Source organism: Electrona antarctica (assembly GCF_951216825.1).
Source record: "Electrona antarctica genome assembly, chromosome: 1".
In the NCBI taxonomy this organism is placed as follows: domain Eukaryota; kingdom Metazoa; phylum Chordata; class Actinopteri; order Myctophiformes; family Myctophidae; genus Electrona; species Electrona antarctica.
The window spans coordinates 14,257,791-14,280,013 of NC_136806.1; the positions used below are offsets into that span (position 1 = coordinate 14,257,791).

At 48.6% G+C, this 22,223-nt stretch overlaps 1 protein-coding gene across 1 annotated transcript in view; it reads left to right on the plus strand.

Moving 5' to 3' along the window:
• st3gal5 (ST3 beta-galactoside alpha-2,3-sialyltransferase 5) overlaps positions 1-21,081 on the plus strand; it is a gene marked incomplete at its 3' end in the record, with an annotated part of 57,654 nt that extends 36,573 nt beyond the window's left edge. Inside the window, exons 4-8 of the mRNA XM_079492702.1 lie at positions 4,667-4,879; positions 5,366-5,499; positions 8,472-8,658; positions 17,130-17,288; positions 20,821-21,081. Coding sequence (XP_079348828.1) covers positions 4,667-4,879; positions 5,366-5,499; positions 8,472-8,658; positions 17,130-17,288; positions 20,821-21,081 — 954 coding nt within the window. The remainder of the gene's footprint in view (positions 1-4,666; positions 4,880-5,365; positions 5,500-8,471; positions 8,659-17,129; positions 17,289-20,820) is intronic.
• Between the last annotated feature and the right edge of the window lie 1,142 nt (positions 21,082-22,223).

The following is a 22,223-nucleotide window of genomic DNA, read 5'->3' on the forward strand; positions in this document are numbered from 1 at the left end:
ACTGTCCAGGACAACACCAAGGTTCCTGGCTGTCGGGACAGACTTTACCAGGGCGTTGTCTACGGAGATAGTTAGCTCCCGCATAGGGCAGGACTTAGCTGGGAAGAACAGAAGCTCAGTCTTGTCTGGGTTCAGCTTGAGGTGGTTGGAAGACATCCACTGTGAGATGTCAGCCAGGCATGCAGTGATGCGTTCTTCTACCTGGGTGGCAGAGGGGGGGAAGGATAGAAACAGTTGTGTGTCATCGGCATAGCATTGATAGGATATATTGTGAGCAGAGATGATGGTGCCAAGGGATTTAGTGTACAGTGAGAAGAGGAGGGGACCAAGTACAGATCCCTGTGGGACCCCAGTTTGGAGGGTGCGGGGGAATGATAGCAAACCTTTCCAAGAAACCTGGTAAGTCCGGTCAGAGAGGTAGGAGGAGAACCACTTCAGCGCCGTCCCGCCGATGCCTAGATCAGCTAGGGTGCCTAGGAGCAGCTGGTGGTTCACTGTGTCAAATGCCGCCGATAGATCTAGGAGAATCAGGACTGCAGAGTGGGAAGCAGCCTGGGCAGCATGTAGTGCTTCTGTGACTGCGAGGAGTGCAGTTTCCGTGGAGTGTGCCTTCTTGAATCCTGACTGGTTGGGATCCAGCAGGTTGTTCTGTGAGAGATGGAGAGAAAGCTGGTTAGAGACAACACGTTCAAGGGTTTTGGAAAGAAAGGAAAGGAGTGATACCGGTCTGTAGTTCTTGACATCTGAGGGGTCAAGAGTTGGTTTTTTGAGGAGTGGTGATACCCTGGCTGACTTGAAGGCAGATGGGATGCAGCCTGAGGTTAATGAGGTGTTGATAATGGAGGTGATGAAGGGGAGCAGGTCAGGTGCGATGGTCTGGAAGATTGGAGACGGGGCGGGGTCAAGAGGACAGGTGGTAGGTCTAGTGGATGTGACTAGTTTCAGGACCTCGTCTGGGGATAGAGGAGATAAGGAGGACATGCATGGTATGTTATGGTTAGCATTGGTTGAGTCGAGTGCTTCTTTATGGGGGAGGGGGGTAAAGGAACTACTGATATCATCAACCTTCTTTTCGAAGTAGGTGGCAAAGGCCTCCGCGGTGAGGGATGAGGGTTGAGTGGGGGGAGGGGATTTAAGGAGGGAGGAGAAGGTGGAGAAGAGTTTCCTTGGGTTAGAAGTGCAGGATTGGATTTTGGTGTGGTAGAAGGAGGTTTTAGCAGTGGTTAGTGAGAGGGAGAAGGCAGAGAGGAGTGAGTGAAAGTGGGAGAGATCATCTGGTAGCTTTGTCTTGTGCCACTTCCTTTCAGCTGCCCTGAGAGGTGTTCGTTCAGATCTGAGGGTTTCAGATAACCAGGGGGCCGGTGGGGATGAGCGAGCTGGCCTGGTCGAGAGAGGGCAGTGTTGGTCAAATGCAGATGAGATAGAGGAGATGAAGGATGTGGTTGCGGAGTCGGGTGAGAGAGAGAGGAAGGACTCCAGGGAGGGTAGAGAGGAGAGAATAGAGGATGAGAGGGAGGAGGGGTTTAGGGACTTGAGATTGCGTCGGGTGGTGACGGTCGGAGGGTGAGTAGGTTTAGGTGGGAGAGTAGAGAGAGAGAGGGAGAAGGTTATGAAGTGGTGATCAGACCTAATTAAGGGAGTAACAGAGAGCATGGAGGGGGAGCAGGCTCTGCAGAACACGAGGTCCAAAACATTACCAGCCTTGTGAGTGGGAGGGGAGGGAGAAAGGGAGAGGTCAAACGAGGATAGGAGGGACGTAACGGGAAGATACTTCTCTGCCGTAGGTAGGTTAAAGTCACCCAGTAGAATCAGGGGGGTGCCATCCTCTGGAAACGAGCTGATCAGAGAGTCTAGTTCTTCCAGGAAGTTCCCAAGGGTTCCTGGGGGGCGATAGAGCACAATGAGGGTGAGGGGGACTGGTTGTGATATTGAGATAGCATGAAATTCATATGTGGTGAGAGAAAGGTGAGAGAGATTTAAGACACGCAAATTCCATTTCGGGGACATGAGTATCCCTGTACCACCCCCCCTTCCTGTTGAGCGAGGGGTGTGTGTGAATTTGTGTGAAACAGAGAGGGCGGCGGGGGTAGAAGTGTTATCAGGGGTGATCCAGGTTTCGGTTAGAGCAAGGAAATGCAGAGACTTGAGGGTGGCGTGGGCTGAGATAAATTCAGGCATTTCCTCTTTGGTAGCTGCGTGGCAGTTCCAAAGGCCTCCCTCCACCATAATGTGGTGACTGGGTGAGCGAGCTGGGTATATGAGATTTGAGGGATTTCTGTGGCGGGGGGAGTAGTGTCTAGGGCGACATGAAAAGGGCAGGATAGGGATGGTGGGAAAACACATAGTACACAAAATAAAAAATAAGAAATAAGAATAAACACGTAATAATAATAATAATAATAATAATACTACAAATAATAATAATAATAAGAAGAAGATTGATACAAAACCCTGGGAGGCTGCCTCCTTCGTTAGATGTGTCTGGATGTCCGGTCTTTGGCTTGGGCACCAGGCTAAAGTGGTCGTTGGTCAGCCGGTGTGAGCTACGGATCAAGGTTCATTCACGCGTGTACTAACAGGGCAGTATGTATAGAAGATAGGGAGGAAGTAAAAGAACCAAGAGCAGAGATGGTTGAAGAGTAGAGGGGTAGCTTTAATGGATAGTTTATAGGGGTTATAAAAAGAATAAGTGCAAAAGGAACGGAGTGTGTTTCTCTACCTGTGTGTGTATGCAGATTTTCAAAGTTTAAAACAGCTGTGGAGCTGTTTTTCCCCTTGTCTTCTGCGACCGTGAGTGAGAGAGTCAGTGATCTGAGAGCAGATATATACTGCTTGAGGCCTAAATTTAAGCCTAGATCTCACCAGCAGGGGGTTTCAGATATGGCACTCAGTGAGTAGTCTATCTGTTCTCCCTGATGGGTGATTCCAAATTCAGATCAAAAGAGAAGCTCCCACCAGGTCTTAAGTACCCACAGAGTAAGAAAGACAGAACAGAGAAAAAGCAAGATACATACTGTATCATACTGTACTGTACCATACTGTAATGTACCATACTGTACTGTGCCATACTGTACTGTACCATACTGTAGCATACTGTACTGTAGCATACTGTACTGTACCATACTGTACTGTACCATACTGTACTGTACCATACTGTACTGTAGCATACTGTACCATACTGTACTGTAGCATACTGTATCATACTGTACTGTACCATACTGTAATGTACCATACTGTACTGTACCATACTGTACTGTACCATACTGTACCATACTGTACTGTACCATACTGTACTGTACCATACTGTACTGTACCGTACTTTACCATACTGTACCATACTGTACTGTAGCATACTGTATCATACTGTACTGTAGCATACTGTACTGTACCATACTGTACTGTACTGTACCATACTGTACTGTACCATACTGTACTGTAGCATACTGTATCATACTGTACTGTAGCATACTGTACCATACTGTACTGTACTGTACCATACTGTACTGTACTGTAGCATACTGTACTGTAGCATACTGTACCACACTGTACTGTACCATACTGTACTGTAGCATACTGTATCATACTGTACTGTACTATACTGTACCATACTGCACTGTACCATACTGTACTGTAGCATACTGTACCATACTGTACTGTACCATGCTGTACTGTAGCATACTGTACTGTACCATACTGTACTGCACCGTACTGTACTGTACCATACTGTGCTGTACCATACTGTACTGTACCGTACTGTACTGTTAACTGTAGCATACTGTACCATACTGTACTGTAGCATATTGTACCATACTGTACTGTAGCATACTGTACTGTACCATACTGTACTGTATCATACTGTACCATACTGTACTGTAGCATACTGTACTGTAATAGCAATTCTTCCAATATGTTCCACTCTGTTGTAGAAAGTATGCCTTGCCCTGAAAATAAAAATCATGATCACTGCTCTCCTTAGTGTATACCACAATAGAGATCTCTCTCTCTCTCTCTCTCTCTCTCTCTCTCTCTCTCTCTCTCTCTCTCTCTCTCTCTCTCTCTCTCTCATTAGTTAGAACATTAGCTCTCTGCTGCCATCTCCTGGTGACAGCATGGAATAAAGTGGTGCCACCAAAGACATGGTACCAGGGAGGCACCAGGGAGGCACCACCCGTGACACTTTGGAGTGCTCACCACTGTATGTTATACCTTTGCTATTGAAAAATAGCAGATCTACAAGCTCATAGCTACGAGCTTGTAGGTCTGCTATTTTTGAAAAATCGTAAAAATGCGGCACAAATCTTATATATTCTTTCAGAGCGAACTTTATTTTTTATTTCGACGTCAGGCCTAAATGGGTTAAGACATGTTTGCGCCAGCATGGATGAACAGATAGATTTCTTGATCGCCTCTTTTCTTGATTGTTTAAACATGACGTCATGGGCCGCTATGCTCGATAACAGGCTTGATAAGCCTGTAAAGTTAAAACTATAAAGTTTTTTTTCGGGTATGGGGTTTTCGAGCTCCATCACTATTCCCACAGATTGAGAACTACTGGCTTACACCACTGACTGACACTGCATTGACCTGTGTGTGTACTACTGTTTTCAGCTCGTGCACACGTACGTGCACAGCGTGCATTGACCTGTGTGTGTACTACTGTTTTCAGCTTGTGCACACGTACGTGCACAGCGTGCTGCAGGCAGAGTGTCAGCCCAGCTACACCAGGCGGAGCCTGTTGGCGCGACTTCCTGCCTCCAGCCTGGAGACAACACCCTTCCTGTCCAGCAAGGACACGCCCCTTCCCAACCACCTCTTCCTGTACCCACCCCCTTTTGGCTTCAGAGGGCTGAGGCACAAACTGGAGGACCTGCTGAAACTGGTGAGTAATAACAACAATATTATTAATAACTAGAACTGCACTCGAGTGCCTACTTGCTTGTACCTGGCATGTTTCGTCTAATGGGGGGTCCCTGGCATATCTCGTCTAATGGGGGGTCCCTGGCATGTTTCGTCTAATGGGGGGTCCCTGGCATATCTCGTCTAATGGGGGGTCCCTGGCATGTTTCGTCTAATGGGGGGTCCCTGGCATATCTCGTCTAATGGGGGGTCCCTGGCATATCTCGTCTAATGGAGGGTCCCTGGCATATCTCATCTAATGGGGGTTCCGCGGGCTGATAAGTCAATTTGGGGTTTCTTGACAAGAAAACGATGTGGAACCACTGGTGTAGTGGTGTAGTGGTGTAGTGGTGTAGTGTACCGAGGCAAATCGGAATGGAATCTGACAGATACAGTACATCCTGATAACAATGAGGTACAGTTAATTATTATTAATAATTGGTTATTCTGTGATTGATTCCTTGTCCAGCTGCCAGACTCGGACTCCACGCCTCAACTGGACACAAAGCAGGAATGCCAGCGCTGTGTGGTGATGGGAAACGGAGGCATCCTGAGAGGTCTGGAGCTGGGTCCACTTATTGACCGCTTCGACACCGTCATCAGGTCAGCTCAAAGTTCACCACTTCACACTCTCTGTGCCCAACGCGTTCCCACACACACTCTCTGTGCCCAACGCGTTCCCACACACACTCTCTGTGCCCAACGCGTTCCCACACACACTCTCTGTGCCCAACGCGTTCCCACACACACTCTCTGTGCCCAACGCGTTCCCACACACACTCTCTGTGCCCAACGCGTTCCCACACCTCTTCACACTCTCTGTGCCCAACGCGTTCCCACACCTCTCTGTGCCCAACGCGTTCCCACACCCTCTCTGTGCCCAACGCGTTCCCACACCTCTTCACACTCTCTGTGCCCAACGTGTTCCCACACCTCTTTAGAATTACCTGCGTAGGAAGCCCATGATGTCTGGGGACGTCTTATAGTACTAACTAATCAATATCACCATATTGGGAGGACGATGCGATAAGGAAGGAAAGGATGAAATATTGAGGGGCACGATGGCACAGTCGGTAGTGCTGTCGCCTCACAGCTAGAAGGTCCTGGGTTCGATCCCCGCTGGTGGTCGGCTTCGCCTCGTCTGTGAATTGATTGATCTCCCGACAATGACCACCTAGCCAGATATTTTCCCTTACATATCACGATATCGATATTGGCAAACCCCAGACGTCGTGAGGTCAGGTCAGGTCCGTCCTCAGGCAGACAAAGTCCCCCAGCGCGTCGCATTCCGAGTGAGGACGCTCTGGCGGTGACGGGCCGCCGCCGCCGGGTGCAGGCGGCGCCAGAAGTCACGGCCTCTCCCTTAGAGATAGGGGTTCAGTCACGGCCTCTCCCTTAGAGATAGGGGTTCAGTCACGCCTCTCTCTTAGAGATAGGGGTTCAGTCACGCCTCTCCCTTAGAGATAGGGGTTCAGTCACGGCCTCTCCCTTAGAGATAGGGGTTCAGTCACGGCCTCTCCCTTAGAGATAGGGGTTCAGTCAAGGCCTCTCCCTTAGAGATAGGGGTTCAGTCACGGCCTCTCCCTTAGAGATAGGGGTTCAGTCACGGCCTCTCCCTTAGAGATAGGGGTTCAGTCAAGGCCTCTCCCTTAGAGATAGGGGTTCAGTCACGGCCTCTCCCTTAGAGATAGGGGTTCAGTCACGGCCTCTCCCTTAGAGATAGGGGTTCAGTCACGGCCTCTCCCTTAGAGATAGGGGTTCAGTCACAGCCTCTCCCTTAGATATAGGGGTTCAGTCACGGCCTCTCTCTTAGAGATAGGGGTTCAGTCACGGCCTCTCTCTTAGAGATAGGGGTTCAGTCACGGCCTCTCCCTTAGAGATAGGGGTTCAGTCACGGCCTCTCCCTTAGAGATAGGGGTTCAGTCACGGCCTCTCCCTTAGAGATAGGGGTTCAGTCACGCCTCTCCCTTAGAGATAGGGGATAGACTTCACTTGGAGCCGCGAGAGAGACCCGACGCAGAGCCGCTGCTCCTTCTCTTGGAAAGGAGCCAGTTTAGGCTGTGCCCCGCCCACCGCCCACCGCCCCGCCCACCGCAGTCAGCGCACCGCAGTCAGCCCACCGCAGTCAGCGCACCGCAGTCAGCGCACACAGAAAGGAGCCAGTTTAGGCTGTGCCCGCCCACCGCAGTCAGCGCACACAGAAAGGAGCCAGTTTAGGCTGTGCCCGCCCACCGCCCCGCCCACCCCAGTCAGCACACACAGAAGGAGCCAGTTTAGGCTGTGCCCGCCCACCGCCCCGCCCACCGCAGTCAGCGCACACAGAAGGAGCCAGTTTAGGCTGTGCCCGCCCACCGCCCCGCCCACCGCAGTCAGCACACACAGAAGGAGCCAGTTTAGGCTGTGCCCGCCCACCGCCCCGCCCACCGCAGTCAGCGCACACAGAAGGAGCCAGTTTAGGCTGTGCCCGCCCACCGCCCCGCCCACCGCAGTCAGCGCACACAGAAGTCAAGGCAGACGGCTGTGGAACGTGAACCCGTGAAGTACAACGTGTTGAAATAAACAACACAAATAAAAACTTTGGCGAAAACAGAAGCCCAACACGAGGATAAAGGAAACATTCAGTCCAAATGTCCAGTTTGCTAATTATTCACAACAACAACAACAACAACAACAACAACAACAACAACAACAACAACAACAACAACTACTACTACTACTACTACTACTACTACTACTACTACTACTACTACTACTACTACTACTACTACTACTACTACTACTACTACTACTACTACACAACTACTACTACTTTGGTGTTGAAACTTTGAATTTATCGAACTATTAAATAATATATCCTTTCCATAGGAGTATCTTTTTATATTTGTCCAATAAGAATACAGGCAATAGTGCATATTAAGTGATGTAATAACTAAAACAGTATAGTGGCTATAAGCTATTATGGGGAATGCACACTAACTCGTTTACCTCAGAGAATGTTTTCATTCTGGATACAACCATAATGGTCTATGGCAGGGGTGGGCAACTGGTGGCCCGGGGCCACATGCGGCCCCCACCTTCACTTAATGTGGCCCACATGTTAATATCAGAATACTGATATAGTATTGATTTACAATTCCAAACATGCTTTAATTATGACTAGTACTTAATGACTACTACTTAATGACTACTACTTAAAATGTTATTGTCTTTTTGTATCCAATTAAATGTAGTTATGTTAACAGTTCATAAAGTTAATATAACTATAACTAAATGCATTTGAAATTCAATAAAAAGGTTACTTTTCAGGATTCCAATTAAAAAATAACAAAAAAAAATCAAGATTTCAATTAGAATATAGCAAAAATAGCCGATCTACAAGCTCAAACGTTTTGAGCGCCTGATTGGGCGCCTGATGGAGGGGAAAGGAACTGGGTGGAAATTAATAACGTGTTCCTTCCACGCACTACGTCCAACAAGAGAAACTCCCCCCTGTCAGGTGTAAAGGAGCAACTTGGAAAATAAACATCCAAAAGGGGTGCTTGTCCTCCTGAATCATGGGTTCACTGTTTCCCCAGGTTGAACAGCGGTCCTCTGGGGGAGTTCAGCGTGGACGTGGGCAACAGGACCAGCATCAGGATGAGTTACCCAGAGGGCACACCCCACCAGTGGCCCGACACGGACCCCCGCGCCCTGTTCGTGGCCGTGGTCTATAAGGCCGTTGACCTCAGCTGGATCTCTGCCATCGTCAACAGACACGCTGTGGTGAGTGGAGTACATGCGGCTCCCTGTGTGTGCGTGCGTGCGTGCGCGCATGCGTGCGTGTGTGCGTGCGCGCATGCATGCGTGCGTGTGTGCTACTGTGTTGTGTGTTGCTATCTCAGTGATGTAAATAGGGTGCGTTTTGCGTCCCAAAACGCACTTTATAGTTATGGGACGCATTACAACAAAATCCTGGCTGCACTGAAGACTATGGCACTCTCTCGGTCACACACTGTTCTACGTGGAAGTCTAGCACTCTTTCGGTCACACGCTGTTCTACGTGGAAGTCTAGCACTCTTTCGGTCCCCCCCCCCCCCCCCCCCCACACACACACACACAGAGAGAGAGAGAGAGACACGACATGATGAGCCCTCGATCGTCTTAAACGTATTTATTGGACCACTCTGGAATAATATTGACCTTTTCATCTCAAAATAGACAGGTCTTCGTACTGATAGACTCAGTGGTTCAGGTAGACAGGTCTTTGTACTGATATACTCAGTGGTTCAGGTAGACAGGTCTTCGTACTGATAGACTCAGTGGTTCAGGTAGACAGGTCTTTGTACTGATATACTCAGTGGTTCAGGTAGACAGGTCTTCGTACTGTTAGACTCAGTGGTTCAGGTAGACAGGTCTTTGTACTGATAGACTCAGTGGTTCAGGTAGACAGGTCTTTGTACTGATAGACTCAGTGGTTCAGGTAGACAGGTCTTTGTACTGTTAGACTCAGTGGTTCAGGTAGACAGGTCTTCGTACTGTTCGACTCAGTGGTTCTCAAACGTTTTTTTGTCATCCAACACGGCACCCCTGAATGACAGGGTTAATGTTTAGAATCTTGCGTCATAGTACGTACATGTGAAAGTATTTCCCACTTACATACAATAATGTCCCGAGCGAATGTCCGTGTCCATTATCCCATTTTGGGGCGGGAACCCCTTTTGGTGTTTTAAGCACTATGTTATACTATTTAGCTATTGAAAAATACCAGATCTACAAGCTCGTAGCGCGGCACCGAGTGCCGCGCTACGAGCTTGTAGGTCGTTTTAACTCAAATCTTTGCTTCTGGGAGGTCCCTGGAACATCATATTTGCAGATGGGGGTCGGCGGCCAAGTACATATAATTTTTGGGGTCCTTGACATGAAATATTGAGCACCACTGACATATAGAAACATGAGGTATTTCAGAAAACTGTCATGATTTAGAAGTCATTTTTAAAAATTCGATGTCACTCCTAAAAGGGTCATTAGGACAGATTTAAAATAACTTTACACACTTCCCTATTCTGGTGGAATATTCACCCAAAAAAATAGCAGGTCTACAGGCTCACGACAACGCGCCACGTTGTTGTGTGCTTGTAGGCTATATCTGCTTTTTTTTTTAAGACATTTGGTGTAAGTCGAAACAGAACGCACCAAGTACAGTGACACTCAGTCCCCTTTTACTAAGTATAGAGGGTCTAAAATGGTTATACTGACGTGATATTGACGAATTCCAAATATTATCAAAGTATTCTGCGCCATCCCTGCACTGTTATGTGTGCGAGTGCTCTCAAGTCGCCATTTGCAATTATTCGGTCTTAGTGATCGATCGATTGTTTTTGCTAAAACTCGGGAGCTGAGAAGTGAGAACAGCACAGGGCCTAATTGTGCTCAGATAGGGCCAGGAATGCAAGGAGTCCCAGCTGCTAGGGAGTAGATAGATAGAGTGAGCCTTTGTTTCATGACAAATGTTCTATTGTCTTCCTGTAGCCAAAGGGACAACCCTGGCTGGATCAATGGTCCATGCCAAAGGGACAACCCTGGCTGGATGACTGGATCAATGGTCCATTGTGTGACCTGCTAAGCGCTGTATAGGTGTAGTAAGTAGGCCAGTAAGTAAGCCCCAGTCCCGCCCCCCACCCGCCCAATAATATTTGAACACCCCCATCGCCCAGGACGAAGTTCTTTGTCCTTTCTATTAGTAACGCCCGACGCCCAAGACAAAGTTTGATCCTTGTTGTGCAATCCTCGATGTTGCGCAACAGTGAGACGTCAGCGAAAATGTTCCTCCCCTGTTTAGCCAACGACAACGGAAATCTTAAAACGTTAATAACTCTAAATCTCTACATCAATCATCCCGTCTAATTAGACGGCCCTCCGCTGTCCAGTCGCTAGTCGCGATAGATTTATTCTTACCTCCCGTTGTTGTCGATCGGCTCTAGAGTGGTTTGGCTACATCTAGCTGCTACAGCCACATCCGGAACAACATCCGGTCTGTCTGTAAAAGTGGTCCCTGTTTATAAATCGACTGGGCACTATAATGTAATGGATTAAATAACCCTTAACTTAACTATAATGTAATGGATTAAATAACCCTTAATTTAACTATAATTTAATGGATTAAATAACCCCGGGCAATTAAAGTTTTCCACCCTGGAATGTTGCAGTTGAGGCATTATATTTAGTTTGACTCGGTTCCACAGATATATATTGTGAAAATAGCTAATCTACAAGCTCATAACGCCTCGTTGCGCGAGGCATTGTAGATCGGCTATTTCACATTTTTTTGCGTCTCTCTTATATTCAGATCCACAGACCTTGAGCTTCTAGATGTCCCGACAACCAAGTTGAGGCTTAGAGGCGACCGTGCCTTTTGGGTCGCAGCCCCTAGGCTGTGGAACACTATCCCCTACTCCATCAGAACCTCCCCCTCCCCCCCTAGGCTGTGGAACACCATCCCCTACTCCATCAGAACCCCCCCTCCCCCCTAGGCTGTGGAACACCATCCCCTACTCCATCAGAACCTCCCCCTCCCCCCCTAGGCTGTGGAACACCATCCCCTACTCCATCAGAACCTCCCCCTCCCCCCCTAGGCTGTGGAACACCATCCCCTACTCCATCAGAACCTCCCCTCCCCCCCTAGGCTGTGGAACACCGTCCCCTACTCCATCAGAACCTCCCCTCCCCCCCCTAGGCTGTGGAACACCATCCCCTACTCCATCAGAACCTCCCCTCCCCCCCTAGGCTGTGGAACACCGTCCCCTACTCCATCAGAACCTCCCCCTCCCCCCCTAGGCTGTGGAACACCATCCCCTACTCCATCAGAACCCCCCCTCCCCCCCTAGGCTGTGGAACACCGTCCCCTACTCCATCAGAACCTCCCCCTCCCCCCCTAGGCTGTGGAACACTGTCCCCTACTCCATCAGAACCCCCTCCCCACCTAGGCTGTGGAACACCATCCCCTACTCCATCAGAACCTCCCCCTCCCCCCCTAGACTGTGGAACACCATCCCCTACTCCATCAGAACCCCCTCCCCACCTAGGCTGTGGAACACCATCCCCTACTCCATCAGAACCTCCCCCTCCCCCCCTAGACTGTGGAACACCATCCCCTACTCCATCAGAACCTCCCCCTCCCCCCCTAGACTGTGGAACACCATCCCCTACTCCATCAGAACCCCCCCTCCCCCCTAGGCTGTGGAACACCATCCCCTACTCCATCAGAACCTCCCCCTCCCCCCCTAGGCTGTGGAACACCATCCCCTACTCCATCAGAACCCCCCCTCCCCCCTAGGCTGTGGAACACCATCCCCTACTCCATCAGAACCTCCCCCTCCCCCCCTAGGCTGTGGAACACCATCCCCTACTCCATCAGAACCTCCCCTCCCCCCCTAGGCTGTGGAACACCATCCCCTACTCCATCAGAACCCCCCCTCCCCCCCTAGGCTGTGGAACACCGTCCCCTACTCCATCAGAACCTCCCCCTCCCCCCCTAGGCTGTGGAACACTGTCCCCTACTCCATCAGAACCCCCTCCCCACCTAGGCTGTGGAACACCATCCCCTCCTCCATCAGAACCTCCCCCTCCCCCCCTAGACTGTGGAACACCATCCCCTACTCCATCAGAACCCCCCCTCCCCCCTAGGCTGTGGAACACCATCCCCTACTCCATCAGAACCCCCCCTCCCCCCTAGGCTGTGGAACACCATCCCCTACTCCATCAGAACCCCCCCTCCCCCCTAGGCTGTGGAACACCATCCCCTACTCCATCAGAACCCCCTCCCCACCTAGACTGTGGAACACCATCCCCTACTCCATCAGAACCCCCCCTCCCCACCTAGGCTGTGGAACACCATCCCCTACTCCATCAGAACCCCCCCTCCCCACCTAGGCTGTGGAACACCATCCCCTACTCCATCAGAACCCCCCCTCCCCACCTAGGCTGTGGAACACCATCCCCTACTCCATCAGAACCCCCCCTCCCCCCTAGGCTGTGGAACACCATCCCCTACTCCATCAGAACCTCCCCTCCCCCCTAGGCTGTGGAACACCATCCCCTACTCCATCAGAACCCCCCCTCCCCCCTAGGCTGTGGAACACCATCCCCTACTCCATCAGAACCTCCCCCTCCCCCCTAGGCTGTGGAACACCATCCCCTACTCCATCAGAACCCCCCCTCCCCCCTAGGCTGTGGAACACCATCCCCTACTCCATCAGAACCCCCCCTCCCCCCCTAGGCTGTGGAACACCATCCCCTACTCCATCAGAACCTCCCCCTCCCCCCTAGGCTGTGGAACACCATCCCCTACTCCATCAGAACCTCCCCCTCCCCCCTAGGCTGTGGAACACCATCCCCTACTCCATCAGAACCCCCCCTCCCCCCTAGGCTGTGGAACACCGTCCCCTACTCCATCAGAACCTCCCCTCCCCCCCTAGGCTGTGGAACACCGTCCCCTACTCCATCAGAACCTCCCCCTCCCCCCTAGGCTGTGGAACACCATCCCCTACTCCATCAGAACCTCCCCCTCCCCCCTAGGCTGTGGAACACCATCCCCTACTCCATCAGAACCTCCCCCTCCCCCCTAGGCTGTGGAACACCATCCCCTACTCCATCAGAACCTCCCCCTCCCCCCTAGGCTGTGGAACACCATCCCCTACTCCATCAGAACCCCCCCTCCCCCCTAGGCTGTGGAACACCATCCCCTACTCCATCAGAACCTCCCCCTCCCCCCTAGGCTGTGGAACACCATCCCCTACTCCATCAGAACCCCCCCTCCCCCCTAGGCTGTGGAACACCATCCCCTACTCCATCAGAACCTCCCCCTCCCCCCTAGGCTGTGGAACACCATCCCCTACTCCATCAGAACCCCCCCTCCCCCCTAGGCTGTGGAACACCATCCCCTACTCCATCAGAACCTCCCCTCCCCCCCTAGGCTGTGGAACACCATCCCCTACTCCATCAGAACCCCCCCTCCCCCCCTAGGCTGTGGAACACCGTCCCCTACTCCATCAGAACCTCCCCCTCCCCCCCTAGGCTGTGGAACACTGTCCCCTACTCCATCAGAACCCCCCCTCCCCCCTAGGCTGTGGAACACCATCCCCTACTCCATCAGAACCTCCCCCTCCCCCCTAGGCTGTGGAACACCATCCCCTACTCCATCAGAACCCCCCCTCCCCCCTAGGCTGTGGAACACCATCCCCTACTCCATCAGAACCTCCCCCTCCATTGACGTTTTTAAACCCATTTTGACCTGAGATCAGATTCTAAAAATGTCTTCTACATCCTGACAGTTTTCTGAAAAAGCTATGTTTCTATGTCAGTGGTTCTTCGATTTTTCAAAAATAGCAGACCTACAAGCTCGTAGCGCGCCACTCGGTGGCGCGCTATGAGCTTGTAGATCTGCTATTTTTCAATAGCTAAGGCATAACATAATGCTAACACCAAAAGGGGTTCCCGCCCAAAATGGGTTAAATCCAGACTTATATCGTTTGATTTTATGATAACCTTAGTTCGCTTACAATTGTGCTTCTATTGTCTTTTTGCTGTGTTCTCACTATCTGTCGTTTAGTCCAGGGGTTCTCAACGTTTTTGGCCGGGGACCCCCGGAAATGCTTTGGCAATGTCTCGGGACCCCCGCCCCGCCCCCTCCCGACCCCCAATATAAATTGACTGCTACAATAACCTTAACCCATTTTGGGCGGGAACCCCTTTTGGTGTTTTAAGCATTGTTATAATTTAGCTATTGAAAAATAGCAGATCTACAAGCTCATAGCGCGCCACCGAGTGGCGCGCTACGAGCTTGTAGGTCTGCTATTTTAGAAAAATCGTGAAAATAAAATAAAAAAAAACCCCTTTTTATTTTTTATTTTTTTTTATAATTTGGGGACCCCCTAAAATAATTTGGGTTGAGAACCCCTGGTTTAGTCGTATAGTTTCGTTGGTTACTGTTGATGCAGTAATGGTCTTTTATTTTAGAGGTATTCAAAATATCCTAAAAGTCTTCACTGAGTCCGAGTCACATGGGGACCCCCCACAAAATCATGTGTGTTGAGAACCACTGTCACTGTTGTGTAGTGTTAGCCCCATACTTAGCCTATTCCCTAACCCTAACCACTGTCACTGTTGTGTAGTGTTAGCCCCATACTTAGCCTATTCCCTAACCCTAACCCTGTTGTGTAGTGTTAGCCCCATACTTAGCCTATTCCCTAACCCTAACCCTAACCCTGTTGTGTAGTGTTAGCCCCATACTTAGCCTATTCCCTAACCCTAACCCTGTTGTGTAGTGTTAGCCCCATACTTAGCCTATTCCCTAACCCTAACCCTAACCCTAACCCTGTTGTGTAGTGTTAGCCCCATACTTAGCCTATTCCCTAACCCTAACCCTGTTGTGTAGTGTTAGCCCCATACTTAGCCTATTCCCTAACCCTAACCCTAACCCTGTTGTGTAGTGTTAGCCCCATACTTAGCCTATTCCCTAACCCTAACCCTAACCCTAACCCCATACTTAGCCTATTCCCTAACCCTAACCGCACGCGGAAGCCTTAACCGGCCACGTCAGGGACGTGTAGAGAGTGTTAGAGAGGCAGGGGATGAAATCCCGTAAGAGGGCACTTTTTGGACAAAAATAGAAGATCTACAAGCTCACAACGCGTCGCAGCGCGACACAACCCAGCACTCTATAGCTAGTGGAGATGCGGTGTACACGACATGGATTTCTAAACAAATTTGTTCAACGCAAAATGCTGCGTTCAAGTTCAGGAGACTTAGGAAAAAAGCAATTCTCCTGAACGCTGCCTTCCGGCATGGCATGGAAAGGAGAGGGAGGGCATTTGCATTTCTTTCACCATATATAGTAAATGCTGCATTCGTGGTTTGGAAGGGCAGTTGTTTTACAGACGGGTAAAAGGGCAGGAGCTGAAGCCCCCTTTGATGTCTATGTGTGCATGTCCCTGGGCCACGTAGTCCATAACAGTGGCGGATGGATTCATGAACTAAATTACAATGGTCTGTCTGTCTGTCCGTCTCTCTCTCAGCCCCTGTGGGACTGGCTCTTCTTAATGGTCTGTCTGTCTGTCCGTCCATCTCTCTCAGCCCCTGTGGGACTGGCTCTTCTTAATGGTCTGTCTGTCTGTCTGTCTGTCCATCTCTCTCTCAGCCCCTGTGGGACTGGCTCTTCTTAATGGTCTGTCTGTCTGTCCGTCCATCTCTCTCAGCCCCTGTGGGACTGGCTCTAATGGTCTGTCTGTCCGTCCATCTCTCTCTCAGCCCCTGTGGGACTGGCTCTTCTTAATGGTCTGTCTGTCTGTCCGTCCATCTCTCTCAGCCCCTGTGGGACTGGCTCTTCTTAATGGTCTGTCTGTCTGTCTGTCCATCTCTCTCTCAGCCCCTGTGGGACTGGCTCTTCTTAATGGTCTGTCTGTCTGTCCGTCCATCTCTCTCAGCCCCTGTGGGACTGGCTCTAATGGTCTGTCTGTCCGTCCATCTCTCTCTCAGCCCCTGTGGGACTGGCTCTTCTTAATGGTCTGTCTGTCTGTCCATCTCTCTCTCAGCCCCTGTGGGACTGGCTCTAATGGTCTGTATGTCCGTCCGTCTCTCTCTCAGCCCCTGTGGGACTGGCTCTTCTTAATGGTCTGTCTGTCCGTCCATCTCTCTCTCAGCCCCTGTGGGACTGGCTCTTCGTAATGGTCTGTCTGTCTGTCCGTCCGTCTCTCTCTCAGCCCCTGTGGGACTGGCTCTAATGGTCTGTATGTCCGTCCGTCTCTCTCTCAGCCCCTGTGGGACTGGCTCTTCGTAATGGTCGGTCTGTCCGTCCATCTCTCTCTCAGCCCCTGTGGGACTGGCTCTTCGTAATGGTCTGTCTGTCTGTCCGTCCGTCTCTCTCTCAGCCCCTGTGGGACTGGCTCTAATGGTCTGTATGTCCGTCCGTCTCTCTCTCAGCCCCTGTGGGACTGGCTCTTCTTAATGGTCTGTCTGTCCGTCCATCTCTCTCAGCCCCTGTGGGACTGGCTCTTCTTAATGGTCTGTCTGTCCGTCCATCTCTCTCTCAGCCCCTGTGGGACTGGCTCTAATGGTCTGTCTGTCTGTCCGTCCATCTCTCTCTCAGCCCCTGTGGGACTGGCTCTAATGGTCTGTATGTCCGTCCGTCTCTCTCTCAGCCCCTGTGGGACTGGCTCTTCTTAATGGTCTGTCTGTCTGTCCGTCCATCTCTCTCTCAGCCCCTGTGGGACTGGCTCTTCTTCTGGCAGAAGGTTCCAGAGCAGCTCCCGCTGGATCCCAAGAAGATCCGCATTCTGAACCTGGAGGTGATCAGGGAGACGTCCGTGGACCTGCTACAGTTCCCCCCGCCAAAGTTCCGCCTGTGGGGCTGGGACCAGGTCATTTTACAATTTACCATTTAGGCATTTAGTTAGATGTCAGATAGACATCATAAGGATCATTTAGTTAGATGTCAGATAGACATCATAAGGATCATTTAGTTAGATGTCAGATAGACATCATAAGGATCATTTAGTTAGATGTCAGATAGACATCATAAGCATTTAGTTAGATGTCAGATAGACATCATAAGAACATCATTTAGTTAGATGTCAGATAGACATCATAAGGATCATTTAGTTAGATGTCAGATAGACATCATAAGGATCATTTAGTTAGATGTCAGATAGACATCATAAGAACATCATTTAGTTAGATGTCAGATAGACATCATAATCATTTAGTTAGATGTCAGATAGACATCATAAGGATCATTTAGTTAGATGTCAGATAGACATCATAATCATTTAGTTAGATGTCAGATAGACATCATAAGGATCATTTAGTTAGATGTCAGATAGACATCATAATCATTTAGTTAGATGTCAGATAGACATCATGAGGATCATTTAGTTAGATGTCAGATAGACATCATAAGAACATCATTTAGTTAGATGTCAGATAGACATCATAAGCATTTAGTTAGATGTCAGATAGACATCATAAGTATTTAGTTAGATGTCAGATAGACATCATAAGTATTTAGTTAGATGTCAGATAGACATCATGAGGATCATTTAGTTAGATGTTAGATAGACATCATAAGAACATAATTTAGTTAGATGTCAGATAGACATCATAAGCATTTAGTTAGATGTCAGATAGACATCATAAGCATTTAGTTAGATGTCAGATAGACATCATAAGGATCATTTAGTTAGATGTCAGATAGACATCATGAGGATCATTTAGTTAGATGTCAGATAGACATCATAAGAACATCATTTAGTTAGATGTCAGATAGACATCATAAGAACATCATTTAGTTAGATGTCAGATAGACATCATAAGGATCATTTAGTTAGATGTCAGATAGACATCATAAGCATTTAGTTAGATGTCAGATAGACATCATAAGGATCATTTAGTTAGATGTCAGATAGACATCATAAGAACATCATTTAGTTAGATGTCAGATAGACATCATAATCATTTAGTTAGATGTCAGATAGACATCATAAGGATCATTTAGTTAGATGTCAGATAGACATCATAAGCATTTAGTTAGATGTCAGATAGACATCATAAGGATCATTTAGTTAGATGTCAGATAGACATCATAAGAACATCATTTAGTTAGATGTCAGATAGACATCATAAGCATTTAGTTAGATGTCAGATAGACATCATAAGGATCATTTAGTTAGATGTCAGATAGACATCATAAGGATCATTTAGTTAGATGTCAGATAGACATCATAAGCATTTAGTTAGATGTCAGATAGACATCATAAGAACATCATTTAGTTAGATGTCAGATAGACATCATAAGGATCATTTAGTTAGATGTCAGATAGACATCATAAGGATCATTTAGTTAGATGTCAGATAGACATCATAAGAACATCATTTAGTTAGATGTCAGATAGACATCATAATCATTTAGTTAGATGTCAGATAGACATCATTAGGATCATTTAGTTAGATGTCAGATAGACATCATAATCATTTAGTTAGATGTCAGATAGACATCATAAGGATCATTTAGTTAGATGTCAGATAGACATCATAAGGATCATTTAGTTAGATGTCAGATAGACATCATGAGGATCATTTAGTTAGATGTCAGATAGACATCATAAGAACATCATTTAGTTAGATGTCAGATAGACATCATAAGCATTTAGTTAGATGTCAGATAGACATCATAAGTATTTAGTTAGATGTCAGATAGACATCATAAGTATTTAGTTAGATGTCAGATAGACATCATGAGGATCATTTAGTTAGATGTTAGATAGACATCATAAGAACATAATTTAGTTAGATGTCAGATAGACATCATAAGCATTTAGTTAGATGTCAGATAGACATCATAAGTATTTAGTTAGATGTCAGATAGACATCATAAGTATTTAGTTAGATGTCAGATAGACATCATAAGTATTTAGTTAGATGTCAGATAGACATCATAAGGATCATTTAGTTAGATGTCAGATAGACATCATAAGCGCGCTGACTTTTCTCTTCTGTTTTTAATCCTATTTACTTCCGTCGCACGGCAAAAAATACGTCAAAAGACGATCTGGGCAGTGGGTGTGTGAAAGAAAAACTGAACAAATGTAACCAAATTTGTTCCATTTGTACACTCTCAGAGTTAAATTAACATTGAGTTTACAATATAAATTGGGGTCCCAGAGATAGAAATGCCATTAAATGGGGGGACCGGAGACGAATGCACGTCAAACTGGGGATCCTTGAAATAAAACGGCTTGAGAATCACTGCTAGAGCCATACAAATCTCCTCTTATGGGGGTCCCTGGCATATCTCTTCAAATGGGGGGTCCACGGGGGTAAACGGGGGGTCCGCGGGGGTAAACAGGGGGGTTTCCTTGACATGAAAAAGTACTCAATTGTTTTAAGTAAAAGTATCAATACTTCAATTTAGAACTACTTTGTTACAAGTAAAAGTACGGAATTGAAAATGTACTTGAGTAAAAGTACAAAAGTATCGGCATCAAAATGTACTTAAAGTACTAAAAGTAAAAGTACTCATTGTGCAGAATGTGCCATTTCACAAGTTCAAAATGTGTACAAAATCTATTGAAAATAGCCGATCTACAAGCTCACAATGCATTGCGTTGCGGCGCATTGTGAGCTTCGGTGGGCCCTGATCGGCTATTTTCAAATGGCTGAAATGTATAGGGTTGAAGTGGTTAACACTCCCATCGCCCAGGACGAAGTTCTTTGTCCTTTCTATTAGTAACGCCCGACGCCCAGGACAAAGTATTGTCCAAAAGACAAAGTTTATTGACATGAGAACGGATTGCATGGCTCCACAGCCTGGGAGCGCCTGTTGGGCAATCCTCGGTGACGCGCAAGAGTGAGACGTCATCGAAAAACTCCCTCCCCTGTTTAGCTGATGAAAACGAAAACGAAAAGATCTAAATCATCCCGTCTAATTATGAAAAAAGATCCTGTGTTAGACGACGCTCCGCGGTCCAGTCGCTAGTCTCAATAGATTTATTCTTACCTCGACTCTAGAGTGGTGTGGCTATTGTTAGCTGCTACACACACATCAACAACTTCTGCCGGTCCGTCCGGAAAAGGGGTCCGTGTTTATAAATCGAATGGGCGCATGAATGTAATGGATTAAATAACTCGATTAAAGTGTTAATGTATGTTTTCTAATCAAAATTAAAATCTCCAAAGTAACTAGTAATTAAGGTTTTCAAATAATTGTAGTGGAGTAAAAGTAAAAATGTTGGCTCCGAGATGTAGTGGAGTAGAAGTAAAAGTACTAGAAATTGGAAATACTCAAGTAAAGTACAAATACCCCAAAATGGTACTTAAGTACAGTACTTAAGTCAAAGTACTTAGTTACTTTCCACCACTGGGAACCACCGCTCTAAATGGCGTGCTCTTTTCCAGAACGTGCCCACGCTGGGCGCCACGGCGCTCAACCTGGCCAGCCTGCTGTGCGACGAGGTCAGCCTGGCGGGCTTCGGCTACAACCTCTCCCAGCGGGGGGCGCCGCTGCACTACTACGACCGGCAGCCCATGGCGGCCATGCTGCGGCAGACCATGCACGACGTGGACAGAGAGAGGGCGCTGCTGAGCGGCCTGGCGCGGGAGGGCGCCGTCAGCGACCTGACGGGAGGGCTGCACTGCTCCTTCTGCAGCGCCAGCTGAAGAAGAAGAAGAAAGACCACCCACCACATTTTTTTTTTTTTAATGTTTTATCCCACAATTTTGTAACCCATTCTTTCACCCAGTGTCAATTATCTAATGTAATCCTGGGTGCTACACTTCCTCTGCCAACCTGGGGGGGGCAACGGACTGACCTCATGCTTCCTTCTATGCATGAGGAGTCCAAGCTGCTTCTTTTCACCTGACAGGGGAGAGTTTCCCCGGCTGGACATGGAAGGAACACGTTATTCCGACCAGTTCCTTTCCCCTCCATCAGGCGCCCCGGCTGGCCAGGGGGAGTTAGTTTAGAGACCAGGATTACGGCATGTTTTTGTGAGGGTATCTACCCTAGGGGACACGGGGAGAACATGCAAAATCCACACAGAAAGGCCCTTTGTTTTCTTTTTTTGACAAAAGGATCCCTAACTAATAAGCCTTAGATCGTCGCTGTCGGGCAGAAACTTTTTTTTTTTTATAAATGAATGCTGTTCATGTCTGGGTAGAGCTCTCGCCTCTGGACCACAAGGTCATGGGTTATGGGTAGAGCTCTCGCCTCTGGACCACAAGGTCATGGGTTATGGGTAGAGCTCTCGCCTCTGGACCACAAGGTCATGGGTTATGGGTAGAGTTCTCGCCTCTGGACCACAAGGTCATGGGTTCGATCCTGGGCGCCGCCAACTCAGCATATGAGTAGCACGGCTTGGGTGAGGCAAGTCGTGCGGTAAGTAGTGGGAGCTGATGGTAGGTGTGGCGCTCCACCTCAATCCATCTCCCAGGGGGTCTAGCGCATTGTAACGGGGACAGACTCCATCTCCCAGGGGTCTAGCGCATTGTAACGGGGACAGACTCCATCTCCCAGGGGTCTAGCGCACTGTAACGGGGACAGACTCCATCTCCCAGGGGTCTAGCGCATTGTAACGGGGACAGACTCCATCTCCCAGGGGACTAGCGCATTGTAACAGGGACAGACTCCATCTCCCAGGGGTCTAGCGCATTGTAACGGGGACAGACTCCATCTCCCAGGGGTCTAGCGCATTGTAACTGGGACAGACTCCATCTCCCAGGGGTCTAGCGCATTGTAACGGGGACAGACTCCATCTCCCAGGGGTCTAGCGCATTGTAACGGGGACAGACTCCATCTCCCA